The 26,333-nt window shown below is 44.2% G+C and overlaps 2 protein-coding genes across 3 annotated transcripts in view; one reads left to right on the top strand and one right to left on the bottom strand.

Annotated features, from left to right (window-relative positions):
- Positions 1-862: 862 nt before the first annotated feature.
- On the top strand, positions 863-13,483 carry rnf152 (ring finger protein 152). 2 transcript variants are annotated; one of them, XR_010007517.1, is made up of 3 exons: positions 863-930; positions 7,904-8,699; positions 13,366-13,483. XR_010007517.1 is itself a non-coding variant. In XM_062987374.1 (2 exons), the coding sequence occupies exon 2, from the start codon at positions 8,033-8,035 to the stop codon at positions 8,555-8,557; it is 525 nt and encodes a 174-aa protein (XP_062843444.1). In that variant the 5' UTR covers positions 863-930; positions 7,904-8,032; the 3' UTR covers positions 8,558-9,225. The 2 variants fall into 2 exon arrangements, 1 of the variants encoding a protein (XP_062843444.1); XM_062987374.1 differs by lacking the exon at positions 13,366-13,483 and having other exon boundaries at positions 7,904-9,225.
- A 5,101-nt stretch (positions 13,484-18,584) lies between these two features.
- The window catches only part of gad3 (glutamate decarboxylase 3), a 28,070-nt gene continuing 20,321 nt past the window's right edge, over positions 18,585-26,333 (bottom strand). The window contains exons 7-15 of the mRNA XM_062987373.1: positions 25,265-25,344; positions 25,117-25,171; positions 24,554-24,670; positions 24,373-24,437; positions 22,628-22,706; positions 22,395-22,544; positions 20,664-20,771; positions 20,151-20,240; positions 18,585-18,891 (exon numbers count right to left, since the gene is read on the bottom strand). Of these exons, the coding sequence (XP_062843443.1) occupies positions 18,718-18,891; positions 20,151-20,240; positions 20,664-20,771; positions 22,395-22,544; positions 22,628-22,706; positions 24,373-24,437; positions 24,554-24,670; positions 25,117-25,171; positions 25,265-25,344 (918 nt within the window). The 3' untranslated portion in view covers positions 18,585-18,717. The remainder of the gene's footprint in view (positions 18,892-20,150; positions 20,241-20,663; positions 20,772-22,394; positions 22,545-22,627; positions 22,707-24,372; positions 24,438-24,553; positions 24,671-25,116; positions 25,172-25,264; positions 25,345-26,333) is intronic.

Raw genomic sequence — 26,333 nt, 5'->3', positions numbered from 1 at the left:
TGGAACCAAGGTGTAAAACATGCCGTTAAAAGACTAATAAAACAAACGAAACAAACCTCTGGTCGGTCGCCTCAATCTCGGCCATATTCGTATATTTATTATCGTTATTTCTGTTTTACATAAGGTGTAAAGATAACTTAGTTTAAAATCGAACACAAAAATGAGTTCATTCGTTTTTCTATGCTTGAACCAAAATAAATGCACTGTTGCCTCACAGAGAGAAGGTCCTGGGTTTGATCCAGGTCCTTTCTGTGTGGAGTTTGCATGTTCTCCCCGTGTCTGTGTGGGTTTTCTTCCGGGAGCTCCGGTTTCCTCCCACAGTCCAAAGACGTGCAACTGAGGTGAACTGGAGATACGAAATTCTCAACTTGTGAACTGATGAATTTTGTGTTACGAGTAACTACCGTTTCTGTCATGAATGTAACCAAAGTGTGTAAAACATGACCTTTAAATCCTAATAAATAAAGAAATAACCAAAATAAAAGCTAAGCTGAGGAACCACCTTTCCCAACTTTATGTAAATCTGATTTATTCCAGTTGGTTCGAAAGGTTGGAGCAGCTTAAAGCTTCAGCAGTTTCCAACTTTTTTAGTTCATACAAGCATACAGTGAAGCTATCAGAGACAATAATAATATATAAAGAGCATTTTTTATGTATTTATTGACTTGCTTCACAATTGGTTTGTTTACGTTTTGTCAATGTCAACATGACGGGACTCATCGCAATATTTATACAGTTGAGCGAGACTCTGATTGGCTCTTGTACACGTACGTTAGCCATGGCTGCTTCTGATTGGCTGGCAGGTTGCCTCTGTGAACGCCCACTCTTCTGTCAAACTAAGCAGCGCGTGCAGGGCTCGAGTCGAGTCGCCTCCTCCGTAAGCGCGCGAGACGAGCTGTCAGAGTGAGAAGCTCATCTGTGTGAGCTGAGGTAAATATTAATTCATCTAAAATCTTACTTATATATGGTTTTATTCGTATTTTATATTTATTTCTGGTCGTATTCTGTCGTTTACTTCTGTTTGTGGTTTATTATAAGTTTAGACACCGTGTTTAATCAGTTCTGAGGTGGTAATTAATCAAACCGTCGAATCTAACGCTGGGTGACGTCAGGACCGTCACAGTGTTCCGTACAAGCCTTTTTATTATTAAATTTTACACGATTAGAATGCAATTGTAACTCATTTACAGATAACTGTGCAGTCTTTTCTATTGTAAATATGTATTTACTTACTTATATATAATTACCAGAAAACTATGATAAGTGTGAACTCAATGGAAGGATGACTGCACGGAACACTGTGAAGTTGTTATTATTATTATTATGAACAGATTTATTTTAATAATTGAGTTTTATTTTGTGTATTTTGTGCAGAGAGGTTCATGTAGACCAAAATTATAAGCAGTGACTAGACAAAGTCACAGGTCAAAAGTTCACATTCGGTTGAGGGGAACGTGCACTGTCATGGCAATCTGTACTGTCCACAGTCAGACGAGCTTTACATCAGCATGGGCTTAAAAGAACTTTATTTATAGTGAATTATAATAGGTACTGTATATAATGTAAGTAATTAAGAGTTACTGGTTTACTTAGAAGCCTACAATTGGCAACTTGTCAGCCATGGGGCTCAAACCAGCAACCTTCTGATCAATATTTCAGTATCTTAGAGACATTCATACAATAAAGAAACGGATGATGTGATCAGCAAGTGCTGATTTTGGAGCAGAGGGAATGTAAAGCTTGCTCGACTGTGGACAGTGTCACATTTAAATAATGGATACAATCAAACTAGTCCTATTTATATTGGCATGAAGAAGTCTTTGGTGGGGATTGGCATGACGAGACAAAAGTAAATGACAATATATTTTATATATTTAAAGTTTGTTTATGTATATTTTTAGATAACCCAAAATAAACTCACATTCTTAAAAGACTTTCATCATTTAGTCACAGATAAGCAGTGGCAGAAATCATTACAGTCCCTTACAAGTGTATGTGAATGTTGACCTTTATTTTATTTGTTTATCTTATCGACAACCTGCTGATTTATTAAATTACTTAATCAAGGATAAAATGAGCTGCTTGGCTGAAACGCTTTATCCTGGTCAGGGTCGCAGCGGGTTGGCTTCCGTTGGGAAACGCTGGGCGCAAGGCAGGAACACCGTGGCGGGACATGGCGCCCATCCATCGTAGGGCTTTGACCATCCAACCCCCTCAGACATTGCCAGTCATGTCTGTGTGAATGTCTGACTGGCCAGTTGGCACTTCTCAGTGTTGGCGAGCTAGCATGATGGACAGCTGCGCTACCCACTGATCAGTTGTAAAGATCGTAGTCACTCGGGCGGTGCAGCGATTTCTAGATTATGCTGGAAACCGGGTTCAAATTCAGCTCGGCTTTGTCCTGTTGGGGGGGCTGACGAAGTCACGTGATGGACTGGCACCCTGTTTAGGGTGTTTCCCAGTCAAACTGGACCCTCTGCAGCCCTGACCAGGAAATTATTTACGGTCGTAACGAATCTTCACGCTCATGTTCCCGCAGTTTCCGCAGGTGAGAATCAGACCCAGCCTGTACTGTAAGTGTTAAGAGGACTTTGTACTGTGATCGTGAAGATTAGGCGTTAGCTCGCGCTGGACTGATTGACTCGGTGTTTTATGGGGGTTGTTTAGACTACAACAGCGCGCCTGTATGTCCGGAGTCCAGCTGAGTTTGTTGTTACTTGAACGCACCTGATAAAAACGATCGTGTGTGGAATTAGGTGCATCAAAACAGGAAAAACACATCAAACCGCATTATAACTGGATTCACCCTGACCAAGGATGAAAAGCCGTTCATCACAGTATTATATTAGTTCAAATATGTCTATGATTTCTTTTGTTTGTGTCTTTTGTCTCGGCTGCTCCACCTTCCACATTCTCCCCGAGACACAGCCAATCGTGAGATTCGAACCCCGGATATACAGTATATAATGATATGCTGTTATAAATAATTGGGCTGATTAAATAATTTGTGCAGGACTTTAAATGCTCAGGACCAAAACTCTAACTGCTTATAGTGCTCATACTAGATTTGCTTTTTGGTCGTACTTCTAATGCCAGGGGTTTGAACCTGCAACCAGGTGGCAGATTATGTCCTGTGATATAATGCATTGGGGTGTTGCACATACTTTTATGCTATAGGCCCATGGTTAGCATATATTTATGCATTTGTGTGGGCTGCACTACTGGTGTGCATTTGTGCATGTTAACCAGAAGCAGAAGCAAATCAGTTTAATTCAAATAAACTGGTTTATTTAGCTTTAATTTAACAATATTGATTGAATATTGTTATCAGATTTAGATCAGTGTGTATGTAAACATACATACACACCCCCCCCCCCCCCCCCCCTTCCCCCCGGGCCCTTGTTTACGCACAGCACGGCTTGTGTGCTGGAAATAAGGGCCTCAACTGGCTCACTGTGATGCGGATGCCTTCCGGACGTCGATAGCCTGTAGAGATGTCCGCTCGTCCTCGTCGTCGTCGTTTGAAGCCTTTGTTTATGCACAACACGCCTGTGCTGCGCGTGCCCTCACGGCCGGTTTGCAGGGCGTCGCGATTTGGAAACGAGGGCTTCGACCGCCACACTTCGATGGCGACGCCTTCTGGATATTGATGGCTCCTAGATCCGTTCGCTCAGCTATGCTGGAGAAACTCGGCTTTGGCTGAACGATGAACCCCTGCCAGCGCCGACATGCGTGACTTAAGTCGCCCCGAAATCCAGCGCCCGGTTACCACGATTCATCGCTCCTGTGGACAGACGTGTCTCGGGTGACATTTTTCCCATTTCCCTTCACTCTTCTTGTCAGGTGTTGACAAATCCCCCGCCGCTCCTTCATCTATCCAGCACGATGGGCTGATACAGCACCCGGCTGATAGCACACTCGCTGTTTTATTGTCTTTTGAGTGAGTTTTTATCATGTAGGTAGAATTATTACCCTGTTTTCAGATGATTCCAGTGTTTCGTAACCCAGTTTGAATCTAACACGAATGTTACAGCTGCCAGAAACCACAATTTTCCTGGTACTGGAAAAGCTAATTAATAGTCTTAAGGGCTTAACATGTCTTAACATGTTTTTACTTTAACTAAATTTTTGTCGGCTGTTTTCACGTAGCAAGGCTGGGCGCGTCTTGCCACTTACCGTGGCGTTTAAGCCTTTCTCGTGATGCGTAGCAAGTCAGCCACTGACCGGCGAGCTGGAAAAGAATCCACAGTATAGACTGACAGCACTGACGTTTTATTCCCATGCAGTTTTGAACCAAATGTATTTAATTTTAATTTCATTACATCTTACTAAAGAGCTCTGAAGCCAGAACGAACCATTTCCGGGTTGGTAAACGTAGGACTTCTATTTAAATGAACCCCTCAATCACTGTCAAGACATAGCCAATCATGTCTGTCTGGACGCCCAACTGGTCAAATCTCTTTCCTCTTGATTAGTTTGGCTTTCTGTCCAACCTTTGAACGATACCACACATTCACGTGCTTTGAAATGGGTGTAGTACAATCAAACTAACCCTATTTATGTGTTTTACTGTCCCAAGTTTTCTAGAAACAGGGTTTGTAGTTGTGGTAGGGTATTTAAAGTTTCAGGCTCGTATTATAAGTCTTTTATACAACAGGTAGTTCCGACCTTACAATCTGATTGGTTGAGAAGCGTTCTAAACGTGCTGATATTGGTGATAACGGCGCGGCCTTTTCACACCACAACGGTATTACTCCGCTGGCGCGTTGCCATTAACGACGAGCTTCATGCACACAAACGCGCACGCGGGCGACACCGACTTTATTCCCGATCGCGTTTTAAATCCGTGATCTGATACACAATCTAGCGCGCTGTGTAGGGAACATATATCCGTGATCTGATACACAATCTAGTGCACTATTTAGGGAACATTAATGTGTTTGTAACGCGAACAGTTAGCTTAATAGCCCAGTTAGCAGCTCCTAGTAGTTCTGTTTTCATCCATAAGCCTTTGGTGTGTGCGAGAGGTTTTTTTATTTCTTTTTTTCCCTTCGGAGGTTCTTGCTTTCTTCTTCTTCTTGTTGTTCTTCTTACCTCCCTGAAATGAGTTTTTGCAACTTGGGATGTCTGCTTTGTAGTGTTAAACTTTATATTGGTTGTGGAACTACTTTTTGGCGGAAGGTATCGTCAATATTAAAGCAAATTTATTATGAAATTCAGGTCTTCTTTGATTTATTTTCTTTCTTTATTTTGTAAAAACTGTTGTATAAAAGCAATAGAAGACTCGAGGTCGTGTGTTATCGCGAACAACATCGCGGCTGTGATGATCTACGGCGACCGAATCACAGCCGTGATGTTATTCGCGATAACACACGACCTCTCGCGTTCTATTGCTTAATTAAACTCTCAGTTGGTTTTCACTTATTTTCCCAGTTTGTGAAAGGAATGGAAACGATTATTTATGGTAATCGCCCACCTGCAGTGGATGCAGCCAAAAAGACACCACAGAATTCGTGATTCGCTTTAGTAAACGTTGCGAGTTGGCATCGGTCGTTTCCTCCGTGACTGAATCTCATTATGTTAGTGGTGCTTTCACACGCAGAAGTTTGGGGGGAAGAAAGTGCAGAAATTTATGGGTAACGGTATGAAACGGGCAGCGGGATTCTGTGTGGAAAAGCTGCCGCGGTCAGCACCAACTGCAAGATTGATGTGGGTAAAAAATACGTGAGAAGTCCAAGGGCGTTTTGACAAGGTCGAAGATTTCTCATGATTTACTACGTTTGCCCACAGGACCCCAAGTGTGTGTGTGTGTGTGTGTGTGTGTGTGTGTGTGTGTTTTGTTAACTTCTCCGTTTGTGTGCGGTATGAACGCGGCTTTACGGTCCTGTGATCAGAAAATAATGTTCATATATCATGACATGGTGTCGAATAAGCTCCTAAATGTTCCCTACATCCATGAATGGTTTGGTTTGAGTAAACGTGTTCATATTTCATTCTATAGAGCAGTTGTAGCTTAGTGGTTAAGGTACTGGACTAGTAATCGAAGAGTCGCTGGTTCAAGCCCCACCACTGGCAGGTTGCCACTGTTGGGCCCTTGAGCAAGGCCCTTAATGCTTAGACAATATAACAATCTAAAAGATTCTCACTTCTCACTCATACTCAAGGTTGACAGGATTTTCCCGACTAGAACTCTCAAGATTTCCGTTTATAAGTAGCTAGTATGTGTCCAAAAGTATGTGTACCCCCGAGCATAAGATGGGGAGGTTGGGAAAGTTGCCCCACGGTGGGAATTCGCTCACTCGCCGTCTTAACCGCTTATCCAATCAGGGTCGGGGAGGGGGGGATTGCTGGAGCCTATCCCAGCTTTTCATTGGGCGCAAGGCACACAGTAACACCCTGGACGGGGCGCCAGTTCATCGCGGGGCAGACACACACACACACACACCAATGAACCTGGCTGCATGTTTTTGGACTGTGGGAGGAAACCCAAGCAGACACGGGGAGAACATGCAAACTCCGCACAGAAAGGACCCGGACCGCCCCGCCCCGCCCCGCCCCGTCTGGGGATCGAACCCAGGACCTTCTCGCTGTGAGGCGACAGTGCTACCCTCGGTGGGAATTGTGTCTGTATATATGTGGTCGGGCACTGATGTGGGATAAAAAAAAGGCCTGACTCACGGTCCTAGTTCTAGTTCATCCTAAACTGGGATCAGGGTTAAGGGCAGGGCTTTGTGGAGGCCAGTGAAGTGCCTCTACATAAATCTATTAAACCTACTGTGAGCTTTGAGCACAGGGGTTTTTTATACAGGTGTCAGCAATGGGTGTGACTAAATCACCTGAATGTAATCATTAGAGAGGCCGCACGTGTACAATTTTGCCTCTGTGCCAAAATAAAGTGGCATGAAGTGCGTATTGATGTGATCAAAGTATAATAATACTCACTTTTAACTGAGAACCTGATTGCTCAGTGAGAAGCAGAATGGTTCCTACATGTTAGACGCCGTGCTCCTCATAGCCGGCGCATCCCTGAGGGAGTTCGCCCGTCCGTGACACGTCACGGGTTTAATTACATTATTAATTGCTTTTCTCTCAGGGGGGGGGGTAGAATAATTCTCGATGAAAAGGTTCAGCCTGGGTTCAGTCCGGGGAGAAAACCAGATTCATGAAGCGTGTTATTGGCGTAATCTTTTACGGCGTCGTGGCTGCCTGAGCGGGTCATTATGTTGAATTGGCGGCGCGTTGCGTGCAACACGCTGTGGCGGCGTGAGGCGCCGGACGCCCGACGCTTCCGCCGAGGTGTCGTCTTCGTGCTAATTTGTTGGATGATCTCGTGAGGTAAATCGGTGGACTTGGTGTTTGACGTTTTGCGTCGCTGGCGGGCGTCTTTTCACGCGAGTGATCGCCCAGTCTTGACGAGCGATCAGCGCATGATAGCTGCGTGGTTTCACATGGCACAAGGAAATAGCTGGTTTAGTTTCGGAAATGAGCTTCTGATCCACATTTCAGTCGTTATCGTCATCAGGCCAGCGCTCTATTACACTTAACATACACATGTTCATGACTGGCTGTGTCTGGGGGAGGTGGGTGGCTATGCCAAGCCCTGCAAAGGATCGGCACCCTGTCCAGGTATTCCAGTTGTGCGTTTTCCTCCGAATGGCACGGTCATGTAGCCTGAACAGTGTCGCTGCTGATGGGTGCGGAATCAGATCCTCTCCGTGACCATATTGGGCTTCACTCTGGGTTCCGTTTGCTCCCCCAGTGCCTGTTTAATCTGGACAGGACGTGTTTATCCGTCCCGAGCCTCCTCAGCCGTTTGCCAGCACGCAGACAGTCTGTGAGCTTCAGTTCGCATCGAACAAGGCCGTCCTGTTTTAACTGAAACCTATTTCTGTGCGTTCGACAGATGAAAAGTCCAGGCTGGTACGTTTGAGCATCGGCACGAAGAAATCGGACCATGTGCCGGCGCCCCTGATGTGAGAAAGCTCGCCGTTCGTCGACCCGGAAGGTTCCAGAGAAGCGGCGGATTCGCACGATGGAGACCGCCGCCCGGTTCTTCGGGCCGGAGTGTCGGATCTGCTTCGACGCCTTCAGCCTCCGCCGGCGGCCCAAACTGCTCGGGTGCGGGCACACGTGCTGCTCGGTGTGCCTGGGTCAGATCGTGCTCGATCGCAGGGAGATCTGCTGCCCGTGGTGCCGGCAGGTCACACACCTGGGCGGCCTGTCGGTGGTCCAGCTCCCGGACGACCCCGAGGCGCTGGCGGCGTGTTCGCCCGTCTCCGTCCGGCTGCCCGACAGCGGCCACTACCCGCTGCCTCTGGGGACGGACGGACCCGCCGACCGGCGCGGCTTCAGAACCGGCGAGGAGGCGACCCAGACGGAACGGATCGCAGGAGCCCAGGAGGAGGAGGAGGAGAGAGAGACGGCGATGAAGAGTTCAGCCTGGACTAGCTTCTGCGCCGTCCTCATGGTGGCCGTGATCCTGATCTTCCTGCTGGCCATCGTCCTTCACAACATGTCCTGTGTGTCCAAACGCTTCAGCATCATTTCCTGTGGATGAAAGCATGGTGCCCTGCTTCCTGTTCACTGTATTGTAAAATCAGGTGGACTGTATGCCGAACTGAATCATCTGAATCATCAGACTGTGTTATCAGACCCCATCTGCAGCAGTTCAGGAGCTTCTGCCAAGCGCCGAAGGAAGGGTGTGAATACTTTTCAGTCTTTGATTCATAATTACGTCTTCAGAACGGCTGATTATGTGTAGGAAAGAACATGTTAAACTCCTTCCAGACAGAGACTGCCGGTGTCAGTTATGTATTTAATGATGAGGCAGTGTGTGTATCACCACTGAAGCAGGTCCCGAAAGATACGAGCTGAGGTCACGTTTTAATCCCAGTCATTAATTGTCCAGCTTCTTGGAAGATTAACCACCCTGGATAGTTGTGTCTATGTGAGTGTGTGTGTGTGTGTGTGTGTGTGTAGGTGAGTGTGTGTGTGTGTGTGAGGGACGGATGGTGGTGAGGCTTACTAAACAGCAGGCATTAATATCATGCTAAAAGTAACTACAATGAATGATCTATTTAACGAGTGAAAACACGAGGGTGTAAAAATGACTTAGAATTTAATTCACCTGAACGTTACAATTATTCCCCGGTGATCAGTTTTTAAATCATGATCGTGTGAATCGTGTCATCACTAATAATAATAAAACTAATGAACAGAGTAAAACGATCATGTTCAGTGATTATTTCTCACCGGGCCTGTTACTGGGTTTGGATCAGTACTCGTCAGGGCCCGTCTGTGAGTACCGGGGACCGTGGGGTGCACGGCTCAGACCGCGCTGGGCTAATTTGATCTCTTTTTGGGGAGCTGTCGGTCGCACGGTCTCGAGTGGCTTAGTGCTTTTATAAAACGGCGGTCAACATAAAATATAATAAATACAACAATGTTTAATTCATAAATGTATTTATCGTGTATAAACTTACAATAAAGCGTTCTTCCGCGACGCAAAATAGTTCGATTAACAGTGTTGCTAGGCAACACGAGGGCGAAAATAACATTAATTTTTTCTATTCAGTGGCGTATTAATATGGAATGATGTGAGGTGGTCCTAGGTGTGCGTTTATCGTGGATTTTACAACGCCTTCGAACGCGGCTCAGCCAATCAGATTTTAGGACCGGAACTATCCGTTTTATAATAATAATTTTGTAATGCAGCGTGGGTGTTATGTTTTGTAGAGGACGATCAAATCAGAAAAACTGTAAAACGTGCGTGTGCTGATGTATCCTGATATAAACTATATCCTCTCCTGCGTTTCCCCTCACGCCGTATCCTGCGTTCTCATTGGCCGTTCGACATGTCACTCATTCCCAGTCGCCCATCGGCGAGCCGGTCGGGTCGAGTTGTTGGATAGTTCACACTTAGCGACCGAGAGCCGAGTTTCGATCGCCGAGCGAACGCCGAGTTGCTCCCGACCCGGAGAATCAATCGCCGACCGGTCGCCGAGCGAAAATCGGGGCAAAGATCGTGTAGTGTGAATTGGGCATAACTCGTACTCGTACTCGCAAACGAGGCTCCGATACTAAACATCCGATACCGAGCAGGGTAAAAATCTCGTGACATTACGAGATTTTTTTACTTCTAAAACTAAAGCAATTCATTTTTCGCCCACGGGAGACAGATTGAATTATTCTCACTGACCGCACGCTCACACGCACGTTTAATGTTATTTAGTTCCGTTTGAAAAGAAAAAAACCTTCAAAATAGAGCTAACGGCGAAGATAACCGGTTACAAAAGCAGCGACCGCTGTTATAGGACGTGCTTGTGTTCAATACTCTGTTCACAGTGTCGATACAAGTGATTCAGGAGTCGACTCATTTTAAGCTTCTTTTCTCAGTCATCTCTCCGTGTTTACTGTTATAATAAATGATGCGGTTGTAAATAAACACCAACTACTACAGAACATTCTGTGTGACTCGCTTACATTATAAAGCTCAGGCTTAATTATACTGGTTATTACCACAGAGCGGGAGCCGACTCAGAGTCGTTTACGATTTACCGAGGTGAACCACGAATGTACAGTATGTGCTGATAGAATCGGCTCAGATGGGATCGGACCGTATTATCCTTTTAAAGTAAATATTTCAATCAGCAGAATCGCATCTCATGTATGATGTGCACAACGTTAATCACGTGCGTTTATTAATGAACGTTAACGTTAGCTTGTCGGAAGCTTTCTCAATAATGTCTGTGCGGTGGTTTGTTTTTGGTTTTTTTTACAGTTAGTGATGGCAACCCAAGCAACTGTTCCACTGCACTATTTTACACTAAAAACTTACACTATCCCATAATGCTCCAGATTGCATCATTCTAAATAGGTATCGGTATCGGCGAGTACAAAAATACAGGGTGGGGCATAAAGATCTCCCACATTTTGAATGAATCTACCAAAAGAACCCAACTATCTAGAAAAAACAGTTTTGTTTTAATGGGTTTTAAAAATTATATCAGACATATGGCGGCCGTTGTTGGCAATACATTGATGGAGTCGTTCCCGGAAGTTCTCCAAGACTCTCCGTGTCATCTCAGGTGGTATTGCGTCGATTTCCTCTCGGATCCTTTCCTTCAAATCCTCAAGAGTTCGAGGACGATGTCGGAAAACCTTTTCCTTCAGGTATCCCCAAAGGAAAAAGTCACAAGGGCTTAAATCTGGTGACCTTGCCGGCCACCCCGCGTCTCCCCTTAAAGAGATCAAATGCCCAGGAAACGTTTCCCTCAACACTCCAAGCGAACGTCGTGCTGTGTGAGCTGTGGCCCCATCCTGCTGAAACCATACATGTTCTGTATCCAAGTCATCCAGTTTCGGGCGCAGAAAGTTCTCCAACATTTCAACAGAATGGTAGAGCCTGGCCTACCGAATGAAACCTGTCCCGCCTCTCTACTGCCACTACAGCCCGTACGGTGCCCACTCCAAATGTGGGAGATCTTTATGCCCCACCCTGTACTTGTACTTGTACTCGTACTCGGTTGGATAAAAATGGTATCGATGCATCCCTAGTATGATCTATATAATATGTGGGTTCATGTCTTCTCTTTCACGCGTTTTTAATAATATAAAAGGTATTAATGAAATTAATGTTCTCGTTTTTTTTAATTGTTGAAAAGGCTGGTAATTAGAAGGCATAATTGACGATGCCTACAGCAGACAAATGGACCATTAAGTCCGCCAATGAAAAAAGGCTGAACTAAAAGTGGGCGGGGTCTTCAATGCTGTGCGAGGACCCTGGTTATTAGCCCAAGGCACCTGTACAAAAAGTGGACGAGTCCAGAGATCAGGGTGGGGCTGTTCTTGCGTAAATTCACCGAATGTGTGGGCAAATAAGAAGGGTTGTGGACGTGAAACCAAAAGATACCCTCCTTGGAAATGACCTGTCGGCGGTTTGCTACTTGTCTCTTTTCGGACCACTGTCGGGGGCAGATCCCTCACCCGCACATGCACCAGTGTTATGATATAAGCATTGGCATGAACATTTCTGGGCAGTGGTCGTAATGTTCTGGCTCATCAGTGTGCACGATCTGGTGCATGAATGAAGTTCCGGTCCAGCTTGATTCCTCTATGCCACCCATCACACATGCAAACGCTCTTTATCACCTGTACTGAGGTGGATGAAACAGCTGGCGTAACGCCCGTGTTTGAGGAGCGCCGTGATCTGCGGCGTGAAATAAATCGTACGTTTTTATACGCGTTTAAAGTTTAATGTCACGCAGAAATGAAAAGCCACCGTCAGACATAGAGGATCACGGCGGGGGATCGGATCCAACCCCCAAACCTTTAGTCATTTTATTACAGAACTATAATGTAAGGTGGCTTTTGGAAATTCATCACCAGCATTAACATTTTATGGTCAGGGTCGCCGTGGGTCCAGGATCAGGACGCCAAACCATCGCTGTACCCCCTCCATCCATCAGAGGTAGCCAGTCGTGTCTGTATGTAGATATTCGATGGTCAGAAGTAAAATAATACAATAATAAAAGTATTAAAACAGGTCCGGTGTAACTTAATTCAATCATTAGCAGGGGTGTCCACATACTTTTGGTCACATGGTGTACAATTGTAAGTGCCTCGCTGAAGCGCCCAACACTGCAGGCATTGGTGGGACTCAAACCAGCAACCTTTTGATTACTAGTCCATTGCTACGTGCTGATCTTATCGAAATCACGTTGCTGTTCATGCCCATCGCCAGCAGATGGCAGTGATGCGCTAAAGACAAATTCTTTGCGCTGGGACCCCACCAGCGATTTGCCAATAGACTAAACACAAGAGCCCTAGTGTAAAGCTAGTGGGTGCCGCACAGTAACACGGGTCCCTGGGGCCTGGGTTTGATCCTCACCTCCAGTCACATCACTGTCAGTTTGCATCATAGAAGTTCTGCATGATAAAAATGCAAGAGTGTGGCATCCTATAACGACATGGCATGGCATGTATTCCTGCCTCGGGTTTAGTGTTTTCATTGGTTCAAGTGGCACTGGTTCCACTGCAACCTTGACCAGGATGAAGTGGTTAATGAAAATGACAAAATAAATAGAGAGAGTTTTATTTAAGGCAAATATTACATATGGATCGTTTGTTCTCAATGTGGTTCATTAGGGTGGCATCGTGATGGGTCCTGAGGATCTCACTTCCTGTCAGCGTCTGCTAGGAGTTTGGTATGTTCTCTCCATGTGCTTGCAGGTCTCATCAAGGTACTCAAAGCATGCAGAAGGTGGACTAGCTCCAAATGACTTAAGTGTGGGTGAGTGATTGAGTGACTGGGTAAGCGTAGTCTCGCCCTGCAATAAAATAGCGCCCTCTTGTGTGTGTTTTTAGGTGGTGCCAGACGCACCGAGACCCTGACCAAGATGTAAGAGTTAGCAAACAAATAAATGAACGCATAGTCAGGTATATGTATGGTTAAAAGTATGTGGACACCACTTTTAATGATTCAACTGAGCCACACCTGAATAAAATCAGTACTGTGAGATAAATTCCACGCTTCTAACTTTGTATCAACAGTTTGGGGAAGACCCTTTCCTGCTCCTGCATGACCATGCATGTACACAATGCAATGCAAGGTCCATAAAGATATGGCGTGAAGAGTTTTTTAATGTGAGGAACTCACAGCCTGGCTTAAACAAAGGCCTGAGCTCACAAAACAGGCACAAATCCCCACAGATACACTCCAAAATCTTGAAATCCTATCCTTCTCAATAGAGTGAGCGTTCTTATAGGTGGAAAAGTTGGGACAGCTCAGTATTAATGCACTTGCTTTTGGAATAGAATAGAGATGGACCGATCGGGATTTTTGGCACCGATTCCGATCTCCGATCTCCTTTCAGGGACATCGGCCGATAGCCGATTCCGATCGGGGGGTGGGGGGTTGGGGGGGTAACCGACCGTCAGACTCGTTCCGTCTAAGGAGCTAAAAGTTCAGCAGATGATCCTGAACTAACGAATTTGGTAATGAATAAACTTTTGCCTCTGATTGGCTCTGTAACGTTTTCTGTTCTCATCTACATCACAAGTAAGAACCGCTTACGATTTACCAAAGTGAACCAGGAGTTTATATAACGTGCTGATAGAATCGACTCAGATGTGACCGGGTTGAATTAACTTTTTAAAGTAAATATTACAATCAGCAAAATTACATCGTATGTATGATGCACAATGTTAATCATGTTATTTTAGGTCATGAAGAGCTTTCACGATGGTTTCTGTACGATGGTTGATGAATGGTGATGTGATGGTTGGTGCTTCGTAGCTCAAAGTCTGGATCAATCCACTGAGCTGTTAACTTAACGTGATCTTTATATATCACACGATCGGATCGGCTACTCTTAGGAAATATCGGCCGATCGCCGATAGCATATTTTGATAAAAAAATCGGCCGATACCGATTCATAGCCGATCGATCGTCCCATCTCTAGAATAGAATGTTAAACATCTTTTGCATGTAACCAAGTCGTTTGGTTCTGGCACCACTCACCATCGACGAGCTTCGTTTTTTTTCTTTTCTCGGCCGAAAGAACCGAAAATTTACACATTTAGGGTTGAAGAACCATTTTTCACATCTATCATGTTACTCTATAAATTCGGTAGCCTGAGGGCTGGGAATGCAGGCGTGCCCGCGCTTGTGTAAAGCCATTATCACATGCGTCTCACCAACCTGATCAGTATGTACAGATCACACTATGATCTGTTCCATGTAAATACTGTCATAAACAAATGCATACATTAAAACCAAGTGACAGGAACTTCCGCCCCCGGAACATGTTCCTCTTTATATCTGACATCTATACGATCTCCTGCGGGCACCACCTTGCCACAGCTGTTTTATTTTTTGCCCTCTTGTTTGCATCGTGCCAATTTGAATACGCTTCATTTCCCTCTGCGCCCCGGTGACACCCGCGCTGGCCGCAGGCTGGCACACGCCACGCCCGACGCGTATAAGCAGAGAGAGAGCCTGAGCCTCTCATTTTTTTAGTGTTGTGTTTCAGCCACAGCAATTGCAACATGCTTCCAAAGTATCTGGACGCCTGACCGTGAGCTCGTCGAACGTCCCTGTATGTGATCTTATTTTTACCTAGAACAACAGCCGCTCTTTGAAGTACGTCTGTGGGAATTTGTGCCCATTTTAGTTATTCCAGAGCTGTTGAGTGGGGCTGAGGTCTTCATGTCTTGAAAGAGCTCGCTTTTTGCACAGAGGAGCAATAACGCTGGAGAGGAATTTATTTGTTCAGGCAATAGCAATAGGTTAGGGAAGGCCCTTTCCCGTTCCAGCAGGGCGGCACGGTGGCTCGGTGGGTAGCACTGTCGTCTCACAGCAAGAAGGTCCTGGGTTCGATCCCCAGGTGGGGCGGTCTGGGTCCTTTCTGTGTGGAGTTTGCGTGTTCTCCCCGTGTCTGCGAGGGTTTCCTCCCACAGTCCAAAGACGTGCGGTCAGGTGAATTGGAGACACTGAATTGTCCATGACCGTGTTTGACATTAAACTTGAACTGATGAATGTCGTGTTACGAGTAAATATCGTTTCTGTACGTTAAAATCCTAATAAACAAATAAATTCCTGTTCCAGCATGTACAGACTGTTCAAGACATGAAGACCTCAGCCCCACTCAACAGCTCTGGAATAACTAAAATGGGCACAAATTCCCACAGACGTACTTCAAAGTCTTGTGAGAAATCTTCTCAGAAGAGCGGCTGTAGTTCTAGATAAAATAAGATCACATAAAGGGACGTTCGACGAGCTCACGGTCAGGCGTCCAGATACTTTTGACCATGAAGTGTATTTTTAGAGCATGACGGGCCTCAAGTGAACACAGCATTTACATTTTTATTACAATTCAAATGAATTCTGATCTGTAACCAAACCATTTCTCTGGTTTGTAGAATCTCTTTATTCGCCGCATCGAAGCCTGAACTTCAAACATCCACTTACGGTAATTGAAACTCTTGATGGAACGGCAGAGATGGAACGTTTTGTACCGAACACCTGATCTGCCGTGTATCTGTCCTCAGTTCGAGGGCTGATTTATTTTCTCGGAGTTAGATTTTCCAGCCGTGGTTATTAATGTCTCGACATTTTAATGACCTGAGTGACTCAAAACAACACACAACATCATCGTCCTTCCTCAAAGAACTTTAATTCTGAGATTTAGGAAGCGTTTACATCGATCATTCCAGGTATAACCTTTAAAAGTAACAACATAAGTACTATTTACTGTATAGCATTATATTTACTGTATATACAAACTCCAGTTTAAGAAAAATTGGGACTAGATGTGAAATGCAAAAAATAACATAAAAGCGGGTATTTAAATTCACTGCAAGAAGGGCCTGGGTTCGATTCCCCAGCCAAGCAGAGTTTTGCATGTTCTCTCTGTTCTCCTGTGTCCATGTGGGTTTCCTCCGGGTGGTCCGGTTTCCTCCCACAGTTCAAAGACGTGCAGTCAAACCAACTAGAGCTACTAAATATTGCCCTGTGTGTGTGTGTGTGTGTGTGTGTGTGTGTGTGATTGACTGGTGACCTGTCCAGGGTGTTTCCTGCTTTTCACCCTGAATCAGGGGAGGCAGGGTGGCTCGGTGGGTAGCACTGTCGCCTCACAGCAAGAAGGTCCTGGGTTGGGTCTGTGTGGGTTTCCTCCGGGAGCTCCGGTTTCCTCCCACAGTCCAAAGACGTGCAAGTGAGGTGAATTGGAGATACAAAATTGTCCACGACTGTGTTCGACATTAAACTTGTGAACTGATGAATCTTGTGTAATGAGTAACTACCGTTCCTGTCATGAATGTAACCAAAGTGTAAAACATGACGTTAAAATCCTAATAAATAAATAAATAAATAATAAATCACCTTGAATCAGACCCACCACGACCCTGACCAGGATAAAGCAGTGGTAAAACATTCAACGAATCAATGAGTGAATGAATGTGCCTAAAAGTGTCCCAGCTTTATTGGAATGAAACCCAGTTTCAAATAAATGTATGTAATAAAGAAAAAACATCATTAAATGTGGTTTTAATTAAATACAGACCAATGAGAACTTACAAAGCACTCTCTGTTTTGTTCACATGCTGTCCTAACTCTCATTGAAGCGAGCGTCGTTAATCTAAATCTTTAAAATATCACCTATACATATAAATATCATTCTAAATAAAACATCTGAATAAAATAGAATAACAGAAAACACCTATACTATATATATGTATATATATACAGTATATATAGGCTCTATCAAGTTTGTGAACCATTAGGAACGCGTGAGGTTCATATAAGACCCCAGCATGCACAGCTCAAGTTTGCGTCCATATACTTTTGAACAGGACGGTCAGATCGCACCTACTAACAAACACAACATCAAAGTACACAAAGGTACAAGGGAAAGTTCGGGAATAAAGCCTAAACTGTCACCTACTGCTGAGGAAACAAAGTGTTTGGATGGTCATGTGAGATCTAAGAAACATTAAAAAGAGGTTTTGCTATCAATTAGAAGCTGAGTGACCACAGTCGAGCCAGCTTTATATCAGCATAGGCTTAGAGACAAGACGTCCATGTGATTTCCGTTTTCGTTCATGACATTTTGCAGATTTTTTTTTTTAGCCCAAGCAGGTGAGGGTTAAGGGCCTTGATCAAGGGTCCAACGGTGGCAACCTGGCCGTGGTGGGATCTGACCCACAGACCTTCTGATCACTGGTCCAGCACCTTAACCGCTGCCCACGATTTGAGCTTCTTTGGACATTTAAAGTGCAGCTTTCGGAGCAGGAACGAAAGAAACCGATGGAAATGTAAAGCTTGCTTGACTGTGGACAGTGTCGCTTCCAGTGTGTTCCAGCGGCTTCTAATTTAAATTCAAATTAGTGGAATGAAAGACATCAGCAGCTTCCTTTTAATCTGTCAGATCGATCGATATAAGATTACAATGTACAGCCAATAGTATGTGGACAGATGATTGTGACGTTGTTGCACAATACATTTCAAAACCACGCCCCAACGGTCATAAATATGGAGTCACCTTGAAGTGCTTGCTGGAATTTGGGCCTTAAACCATAAACAAGCTCAGGTCATGCTGAAACATGGACAGGACGTTTATAGGAGGGGTGTCCACATACTTTTGGCCACATATGCACTTAAATGAAACCTAAATGATACTCGGAGTCGCTTCACGACCTCTGGCTGTATGCAAGCGTTTGACTGTTGTCATGTAATTTGCCTGCTGTAGTGCCTGCTGCAGTGCATGATGGGAATCCCTCAGGTATCGAGTCTCTACCGTGTGAAGATCTGGAGATGCCTGTCGTCATGGGTTGTTATCAGAGTGGAATTTATGCGTTCTAGCTTTTGGATACGTTTCTTTAACTGGCTGATGTTGTTAAGTATATAAAGCTGATGTGTTAGTTGGAGCTCCGGGGGCGCAGAGCTAACGAGCGTTAATTTTTGATTCGTTTGGTTATAAAATGATCTAGACGAAGATCAGATCAAGTCTACACAAATCCTAAAGATATCGAGATAATAGGTTCACAAACTTTCCCACAGAGTAAAAATTCTTCATGTTGTTCTTGATCACGTGATCCGATCCTGTTCCGCGTCAGCGCCAGGCGAGACCACGTGGGAAACTAATCTACCCTAAATTAAACCCCGTTCCTAATGCAGTCCGTACAAAGTGCTCTTTGAAGTGTAACTCCTCACGCGTCCTATAACTCGGCACCCAGGCGCTCGATCTCCTCCAGCAGGAAGTCCACGTCCTCCTTCTGCGTGGCCGGGTTGGAGAAGACGCAGCGGAAGAAGTTGGGCTTGTCTCCCAGAGGCTGGTAGCCGATCATGGTGGCGCCTTTCTCCATCATCTTGGCTTTGATTTTGGGGGCGACCTTGAGGATCAGTGAGAAGAGGATCAGAGGAAAAATGCGCCTTTGAAGATTTGACTCTTACTTTTCACACCATGAAGATCTGACTCACGATCAGCTTGGTCTAGATTTGGATTACGAGGGTTCTTCAAAAAGTTTCTGCACTTTTTAAACTCTATTTATTAAGAATTTCAAACACAAATTCCACTTCTGTACATCATCATCTTCTGATGCATCTTTCCAGCATCGTACCAACTCTTTTAATGCCATCAGCAGAAAATGGCATTCATGGCATTTTGGTTGAGCGTGTAGCCACTGATGCGCCGCTGCTTTCACATCATCATCACATGAAAATCTTCTTCCCCTTAAAGCTTCTTTGAGCATCCAAAAAGGTGCAAATTAGATGGAGCTAAATCCGGACTATAAGCTTACAACCGATTACTTCTCCTCCACCATCACCGCTTATAATCACGATATAAAAGTGCGGAAACTTTTTGAAGATTCCTCCCACCTCGAATATTTTGGGAACTTTAGTGCTGCTGGAGTTTTGAGGAGCACAACATCACCAGTGGGTTTTCAAATCCACCAACCAAATCTCTCAAGAACATAAGATCTAAAGAAGAATCAACAAACTGTATTTGAGGTGTAATGATACCCACGTTCACATTTGCTTGTCACACTATGTAGTCAAAAGTATGTGGACACCACTTTTAACACATTGCTAACCAATGGGGCGAAAGTTTGACCTGCACCCCTGTGCACATAGTGTGGTCCATAAAGCAAACACTTCAAACCCACACAATATCTTTGGGATGAACCGGAACGCCACTTGTGAGCCAGGCTTCCTCGCCCAACATCAGTGCCCACAGACACATTCTAAAATCTTGGGGAAAGCGTGTTATGCTCTTTGGAATGGGGTGTCCAACAAGCTCAATGTCAGGTGTCCACATACTTGTGGGGCATATAAAAAGCCCCCTCCAGGACGGTTCCCATGGTCCCCACTCCTTTTGCAGCTATAACAGCCTCCAGCCTACTACTGAGGAACTTACTTCTCAAACCACAGAGTTTTATGGACCATACTGAGACAGAAAGAGCATTTCTTAAACAGAAGAAAAGCCAAGTGTCCACTTACTTTTGCCCATATTAGGTCACTACGTATCATTGGCTTGTGGTGTTAAATTCTGCAAGGTGTCTGGAAACAGGGTCGGTATTTATGCAGATGTCAGCAACCAAACAGGTTTGTTCGGTTCCCGTTATTATTTCTGGGTGGTTCGTGTTCTTACCGCGTGAAGTTCTCGGTCTCTGTCCGGACCTGTTGGCATGTTCCTCACTCGACTCGGCAGGTACCAGAAGCAGACGTTACTGTGTTCGGGCTGGAGAGACGTCACAGGAGGAAGGTGGAAATGAGAAACGTCAATGCTGGTTCACTGAAAACGCTCTTCTAAAATTCATGACATAGATGGTGGACAACCTAAAGCTCCACAAGATGCAGGAGCTTCTTTCCTGCAGGGCAGCCTCGAAAACTATATTAATGTAAGGCTTGCTCGACTGTGGACAGTGTCACCTGTCTTCCAGCATTTATGATTTCTGCTGGTTCTTGTATGACATCTGACCATGTGAAAAAATAAAAATCCCCTCAGCATAATAAGACGGTTCAAGGTTTACGCCCGAACCTTGACGAACAGATTGTTGTTCCATGATTTTTGAGCTCCTAGTAACGTTCCTGACTTTGTGGGAGCTGAACAGAATGTTCTAAACTAGACTTTGCCAAGTAACTGTGTATGATCTGTACTCACTTTGTTTTGGAAGACCAGCTGATAGTCGTTTCTGCTCTTCAGTTTGTAGTAGAGGTACTCGGCGTTCTCCAGGCAGTGGTTCACCTGGGCTTCAAAACCTTCTGAGCCCTGAGAAACAATTTATATTTATATTTACATTTGCGGCTTTTATCTAAAGGGACACGCAGTTATGACTGAATGCAATTCGAGTGATCGAGGGTCTTGCTCGGGGGTGCAACAGTGGCAACTTGGAGGTGTTGGGGCTTGAACCAGCAACCTTCTAGTTACTGGTCTGGTACATAAACAGCTAAGCTACCACTGACTCAGTTATTTATAATATCAATAATGTCTCAATTTCCTTAATGGGATCAAGGTGGAAGGAAGCTTCTAGATCCAGGATACATCTGTAAATCCAATGCAAGACTCTTCTGGATCTTACTAACCAGATGTAGCCTTCAGCTTAACAAACCCTCCAGCTCCGCCAGCACATCTGGAATCATTTTTAAGGTTTATGACCAATTAATTTAGAAGGAGTGAAGTATAGAGGAAAGGAAAGTTGGAAGGATGGTGTGGAGGAACTGGATGATTAAGAACGTAGAATCAGGTATTCAAGACTCCAGATTCAACATCAATGGACGCAAATCCTCATGATGCTTTTCCCAAACTCAAAAATCTTGTCAAAAGCCCTTCCAGACGAGTGGATGCTGTTATAGTCGCAAAGAAGGGCCAACTCCAAATTAATGCTTATTGAATGGAATGTCCAACAAGCCTCAACGATGTAGGACGATTTCCTTTTGAAGGATTCTCCAACATCCCAGCACAAACCATTCATGACCGGTTTGAATCCTCATTAGCTCACGTTACGTCACTACGCCGTCATGGCTTTGTGAGGTTATTCTTGGTCTTCCTCGTCTCAGAACTGCCCCTTATTAGCTACTATATATTATTATGGTGTTAATTCCCTATAGTTTAATTAGCAGCTTCTCCTGATGAAATTCTCTAAGTTATTTGTTCTGACTTAATCCTGAATTTGAACAGCTGTGGGGGTTCGGGTGGGGAGTAAGAAGAATCCGCTTTGAATAAATACATTTAGCGTGCTTATTCATGCAAACATCGACTGTACAGATGATAGTGTACGGAGAAGATTCCAGAGGCTCTGTATGTAAAGCACTTCATATGCTCAGACTCACAGAAAATGCTTCAGACATGACCTGAAAACAAAGCTGTGAGAAGAGTCTGCTGCTTGCTCGAGGTGCCGGCACATGCAGACACAGGGAGAACATGCAAACCACACAGAAAGGACGTGATGTGATGGTGCAACCTACTGCTCCACCGTGCAGACCGCTGCCAAACATCATTTCATAATAATTTAACTATTAATTGTCCTCTAGTGATCTCTAAATGAAGGTATGGTCATATTGAAAAAGACCACTCCAAGGATTTAAATGTTCTATTATATTCACCAGGTGATTCGTCAGAGAAAAACGTCCATCTAAGGGTACAAATGGACCAGAGTTATTGAAGCAAGTGTGTTACACTGTTTTATTGTATTTTGGTCAAGCTTTAAAGCCTGTGTAGTTTTCTTGGTGTATGCTGTATCCTCAAGTGAACCTGGACTGACACAATGGCAAAATTATGCAGTGGTTCTTATCACGGTTCTCCACGTATTTTCCATATTATTTCCCTGTGTCACTTTGTGTCACCTGTCTGTACCCTGCAGTAGGTGGGTTTGCCATTATCAGAAAGACGTACCTTGGCCTTCCACATGAGCCAGAGCTTGAAGACGTCCACGTGTCGTCCGCACTGGATGCTCTTGTCTCCGGTGTCGTACGTCATGTCGTATTGCTTGTCGGTTTGGAAGAGGTACTCGGCGCACTGCTTATTGCACTCCTCTAACAGACCCTGTGAGGAACACAGCAGGTTAAAGATCCCGACCCACACGCCCAAACCTACAGTAATTCTGATCATCTGTACATCAGACTGACCTTCTTCCGGACTAGAATGGCTGAGCATTGCAACGGGACGCCCATCATCTTGTGAGGGTTCCAGGTGACCGACTGAGCCCTACAGGAAAGTGGAAACGACGTGAGTTCAATTCTTCACTCCAGCAGTGGGAGAAAAATAACTGGGTTATGATTGCAGACCATCACCGAGTTCATGTTTTTGTTCCGTTTGCCGCTCGGACGCACCCTACCTGTGGACATCTGAGCCGGCACTGCTAAATAAATACCTCACCTTACCTACAGACATGTTTAGAGAACACATGATTACCTGACTCAGAGTCCCTGAGGACGTTTCACTGTATTGAAAACCCTCTGCTTCAATTTTCTGCTCCGCTTGAAATAACGAGGCTGAAATGACTACGCTCTTCTGAGCTCCAGCTGAGATTTTTTTCTACCCATTTAAGTAAAAAGCTGTTGAGAATTTACGGTTCAGCTTTCATTATTTAACATTCACTTGTACAGAAAGTAATTGGGATTTTAATCATTTCTGTATAATCATTTTTTCGTTGACTAAATGACTAAAACATAAGCATTCGTCCAGTAATAGTATAATAGTCCTCTTGGTGCACTAGTCCTCACATTCATGATAAAGCTTTAGTGCTTTAATTACATTCCATGAATATGCTGGCCCTTTATCTTCTCGTATCTTTAAATGATAAGCATGGCTAGATTCTGTTCTATCTAGAATACATTTTATAATCTACCAATTGTTTAAGCTTGCCTTTTGATACCCATAGAAACGCTTAAGCATTATGATAAGCGTCAATATGTTCCCAGCCTGACGGTACACAGAGCCCAGAAATGCTGATCATTTTAAAGCATTATTATTCTTAGTAGCTTTAGTTGACTTGATAAAGGAAAATTAACCACCTAGAGGAAACAGGGAGAACATGCAAACTCCACACAGAAAGGACCATGGATGCCAGGTGGGTGAATCGAACCCAGACCCTTCGTGCTGCGATGCAACAGCACTACCCACTGAGCCACTGTGGAAAATCTAAAAACCCTCTAATAAATTTTGACTATACAAACATTCAGTCAAGAACCACCAACAGCACGTCTGCTTTTATAGAATCTGCTGAAACACAGGTGTTTCTGTCCACAGTCAAGCCAGCTTTCTGTTACCAAACAGAAGCCCCTGCAAAAAGTCTGGCTAAAGTATTCTGGAGGAGAAGAGCGACCCAATGTAACCATGTGATTTGGCTGCAGTGACCAGAAGTATGTTTGAAGGAGAAGGGAAGGCATTTAAACTCAACAACACTGTACCTATTGTCCAGCATAATGGCGGTGGCAGTGTATTGTTCGGGGCTGTTTTGCTGCCAGTGGTAGAGATAAAGAAGGACAAATACCTCGAAACACTTCAATAGATGGAACTGGCTGCTCCAGCATAACAGTGACCCAAAACTTACATTAAAATCAAAATTAATTGAGCTTAGGACATTGGAAAGGCCATACAAAAACTTAACAGTTTCACCCGTGATGGATCCACTTTCTGCCGTAACGTTAGTTGAGGGTTAAATTTGGCACAGATGTCATAGTTCACCATTTCTACTACGCAAAGTGATCCAAAGTTCAATCATAGTTGGGTCACAAGCTTTGATGTATAGACACAACTATTGTAATATACCTGACAATTGTATATTTTTGACCCAGGATATTTGTTTCTACACGTGTATGTAAACTTCTGACCTCAAAATTTAGGCTCTTAAGCTTGTTAATAGTCTTACCTCTCAATGCCCCGCATTTTTATCCGGTGTCTTTTGGACAGGAGTAATCCTCCACCCCACGCTGCCTGTAAAAAAATAAGTGACATTTGTAAATACACATGTGACACACTTTACCTACCTTACCTACTTAATAAAACATAAACGACTGATCTACAGTATATATAAATAAATTAATACATACGTCCACATGCATCCACAGGTCGCATCTCTCACAGATGTCTGCGATGTCGACGAGAGGATCGAAGGCGCCGTAGACGGTGGTTCCGGCCGTGGCATTCACAAAAAATGGAACCAGACCCTGCGGAGACAGATTGGGATTCTTTAATATATTATTTCATAATTATTAACTTTGCATTATTATTACAATTATTTAAAAGTTATTTTATGCAAATTATATGAAAGTCATTAAATTCACTCCCTTAATGCTACAATTTGAGCATTATGCTAATATGGCTAGCAATAGGTTCAAACCAAAGATGCTGAATAGTACTAACAGGTACACAATGGAATTGGCAATTTTTTTTTCTTTTGGCTACTCCCACACATAGTGGTCACCAGAGCAGATCTGGTCCGCTTATCTGTTGATGCCTTCCTATTTTTATCCAGGCTTTGGAACGGTACTTCCCAAAGTCTAGTCTGTTTTAGCCATCCGCTCCCTGCTCGGACAATAGCCGATGATGTCCTTGCAGACGAGTAACACAAAACTTCCAGTCATTGCTAGCCATGTTAGCATGTTTGACCCACCTTGGCTTTTGCTGCAGAGATGCTGGATTCCAGTTCTGCTGGAATCATTTTGCCCCTTACAAACAGACATAAGCAGTGTGTTGTTAGCATGTATCTGGTATTGGCCACCCCAGTCACAGTATGTTACAGCCAACAAGCCAGTTCTTACCTTTCGTCGCACTTGACGGCGAAGACGTTTTCAGAGCCGATCCCGAGCACCACCGCCGATTTCTTGATGGAATAATGGCTCTGATTGGATATTAGGGAGACATTGAGGAAAATAATGTTAGGTATGATGGCAGCATCAGTCTTAGCACACAACAAGTGCAGGAGTGAGAGGAACATTGAGAGGGAACCTGTGCACTCTAAATCAGGGCTTTTATGGTTCCCTAGCCTTTCCATTGGTCAGGTAGCCGAGGGATACAAAGCTGCTATCCAACAACACCGTAATTGGCCAGTAAAGGCAGTAATGGGATACCCGCTTTCCAGCAACTCAGTTCCTTTCATTTCTGCCACATTAGAGCTACTTCAGTCCATTATAAGTACTGTTATTCTTGAGTAAAAATGTCTAGGAACAACAACAACTCAGCTGCAGAGCCACACAAGCTATGAGAACTGGGGTAGCCACAAGTATCCATAATAAGATGGTCAATTTTGGCCACAAAATGATTCACATGGTCATCGACAGCAATTTGTGGTGGCATTCAAATAATGCTTAAATGGAATGAAGAGGTCAAAAATGTCCCAATTGACATTTTCTGACTCACAACTGGCCGATTGAGCAGGTGTAAAAGTGTGCTTAATAAAGTGGCTGGTAAAAAGCAGTTGTATTGTTCTTACTGCATTAGAGTTTGAGGAACGTTTCAGTGTTTAGGAAATGTTCAGCTGAGGATATCTTAGAAGTGTTGTGTACTTTCCAAAGTTTGTTTCAGGTGCTTCTCATGAACAAGCAGCTATGACCAAACAGGTTTTATTGGGCGGAGGTGTAGAAGAAGCCTTCTGGTGTTTTCCATGAGGCTATTTCAAAACTATTTATTATAACGAAGTCACGCTGCTCCTATGAGTGGATTTTGATCCAAAATTTTTAATACTATCAGAATGTTTTGTATATCTGGTTGCAGCAGCCAGTTATCAGCTTGGACACATGACCAGGAGCTTGTTGGACATCCCATTCCAAAACCAACTGGAGCTTCTTTGTACACAAGTGGTCAAACCAAGTCTTTATAGAGCTTGCTCTG

This window comes from Trichomycterus rosablanca, chromosome 25 (genome assembly GCF_030014385.1).
Source record: "Trichomycterus rosablanca isolate fTriRos1 chromosome 25, fTriRos1.hap1, whole genome shotgun sequence".
In the NCBI taxonomy this organism is placed as follows: Eukaryota; Metazoa; Chordata; class Actinopteri; order Siluriformes; family Trichomycteridae; genus Trichomycterus; species Trichomycterus rosablanca.
Note: the sequence above shows the minus strand (reverse complement) of the source record. Positions and strands in the feature narration are given on the sequence as shown.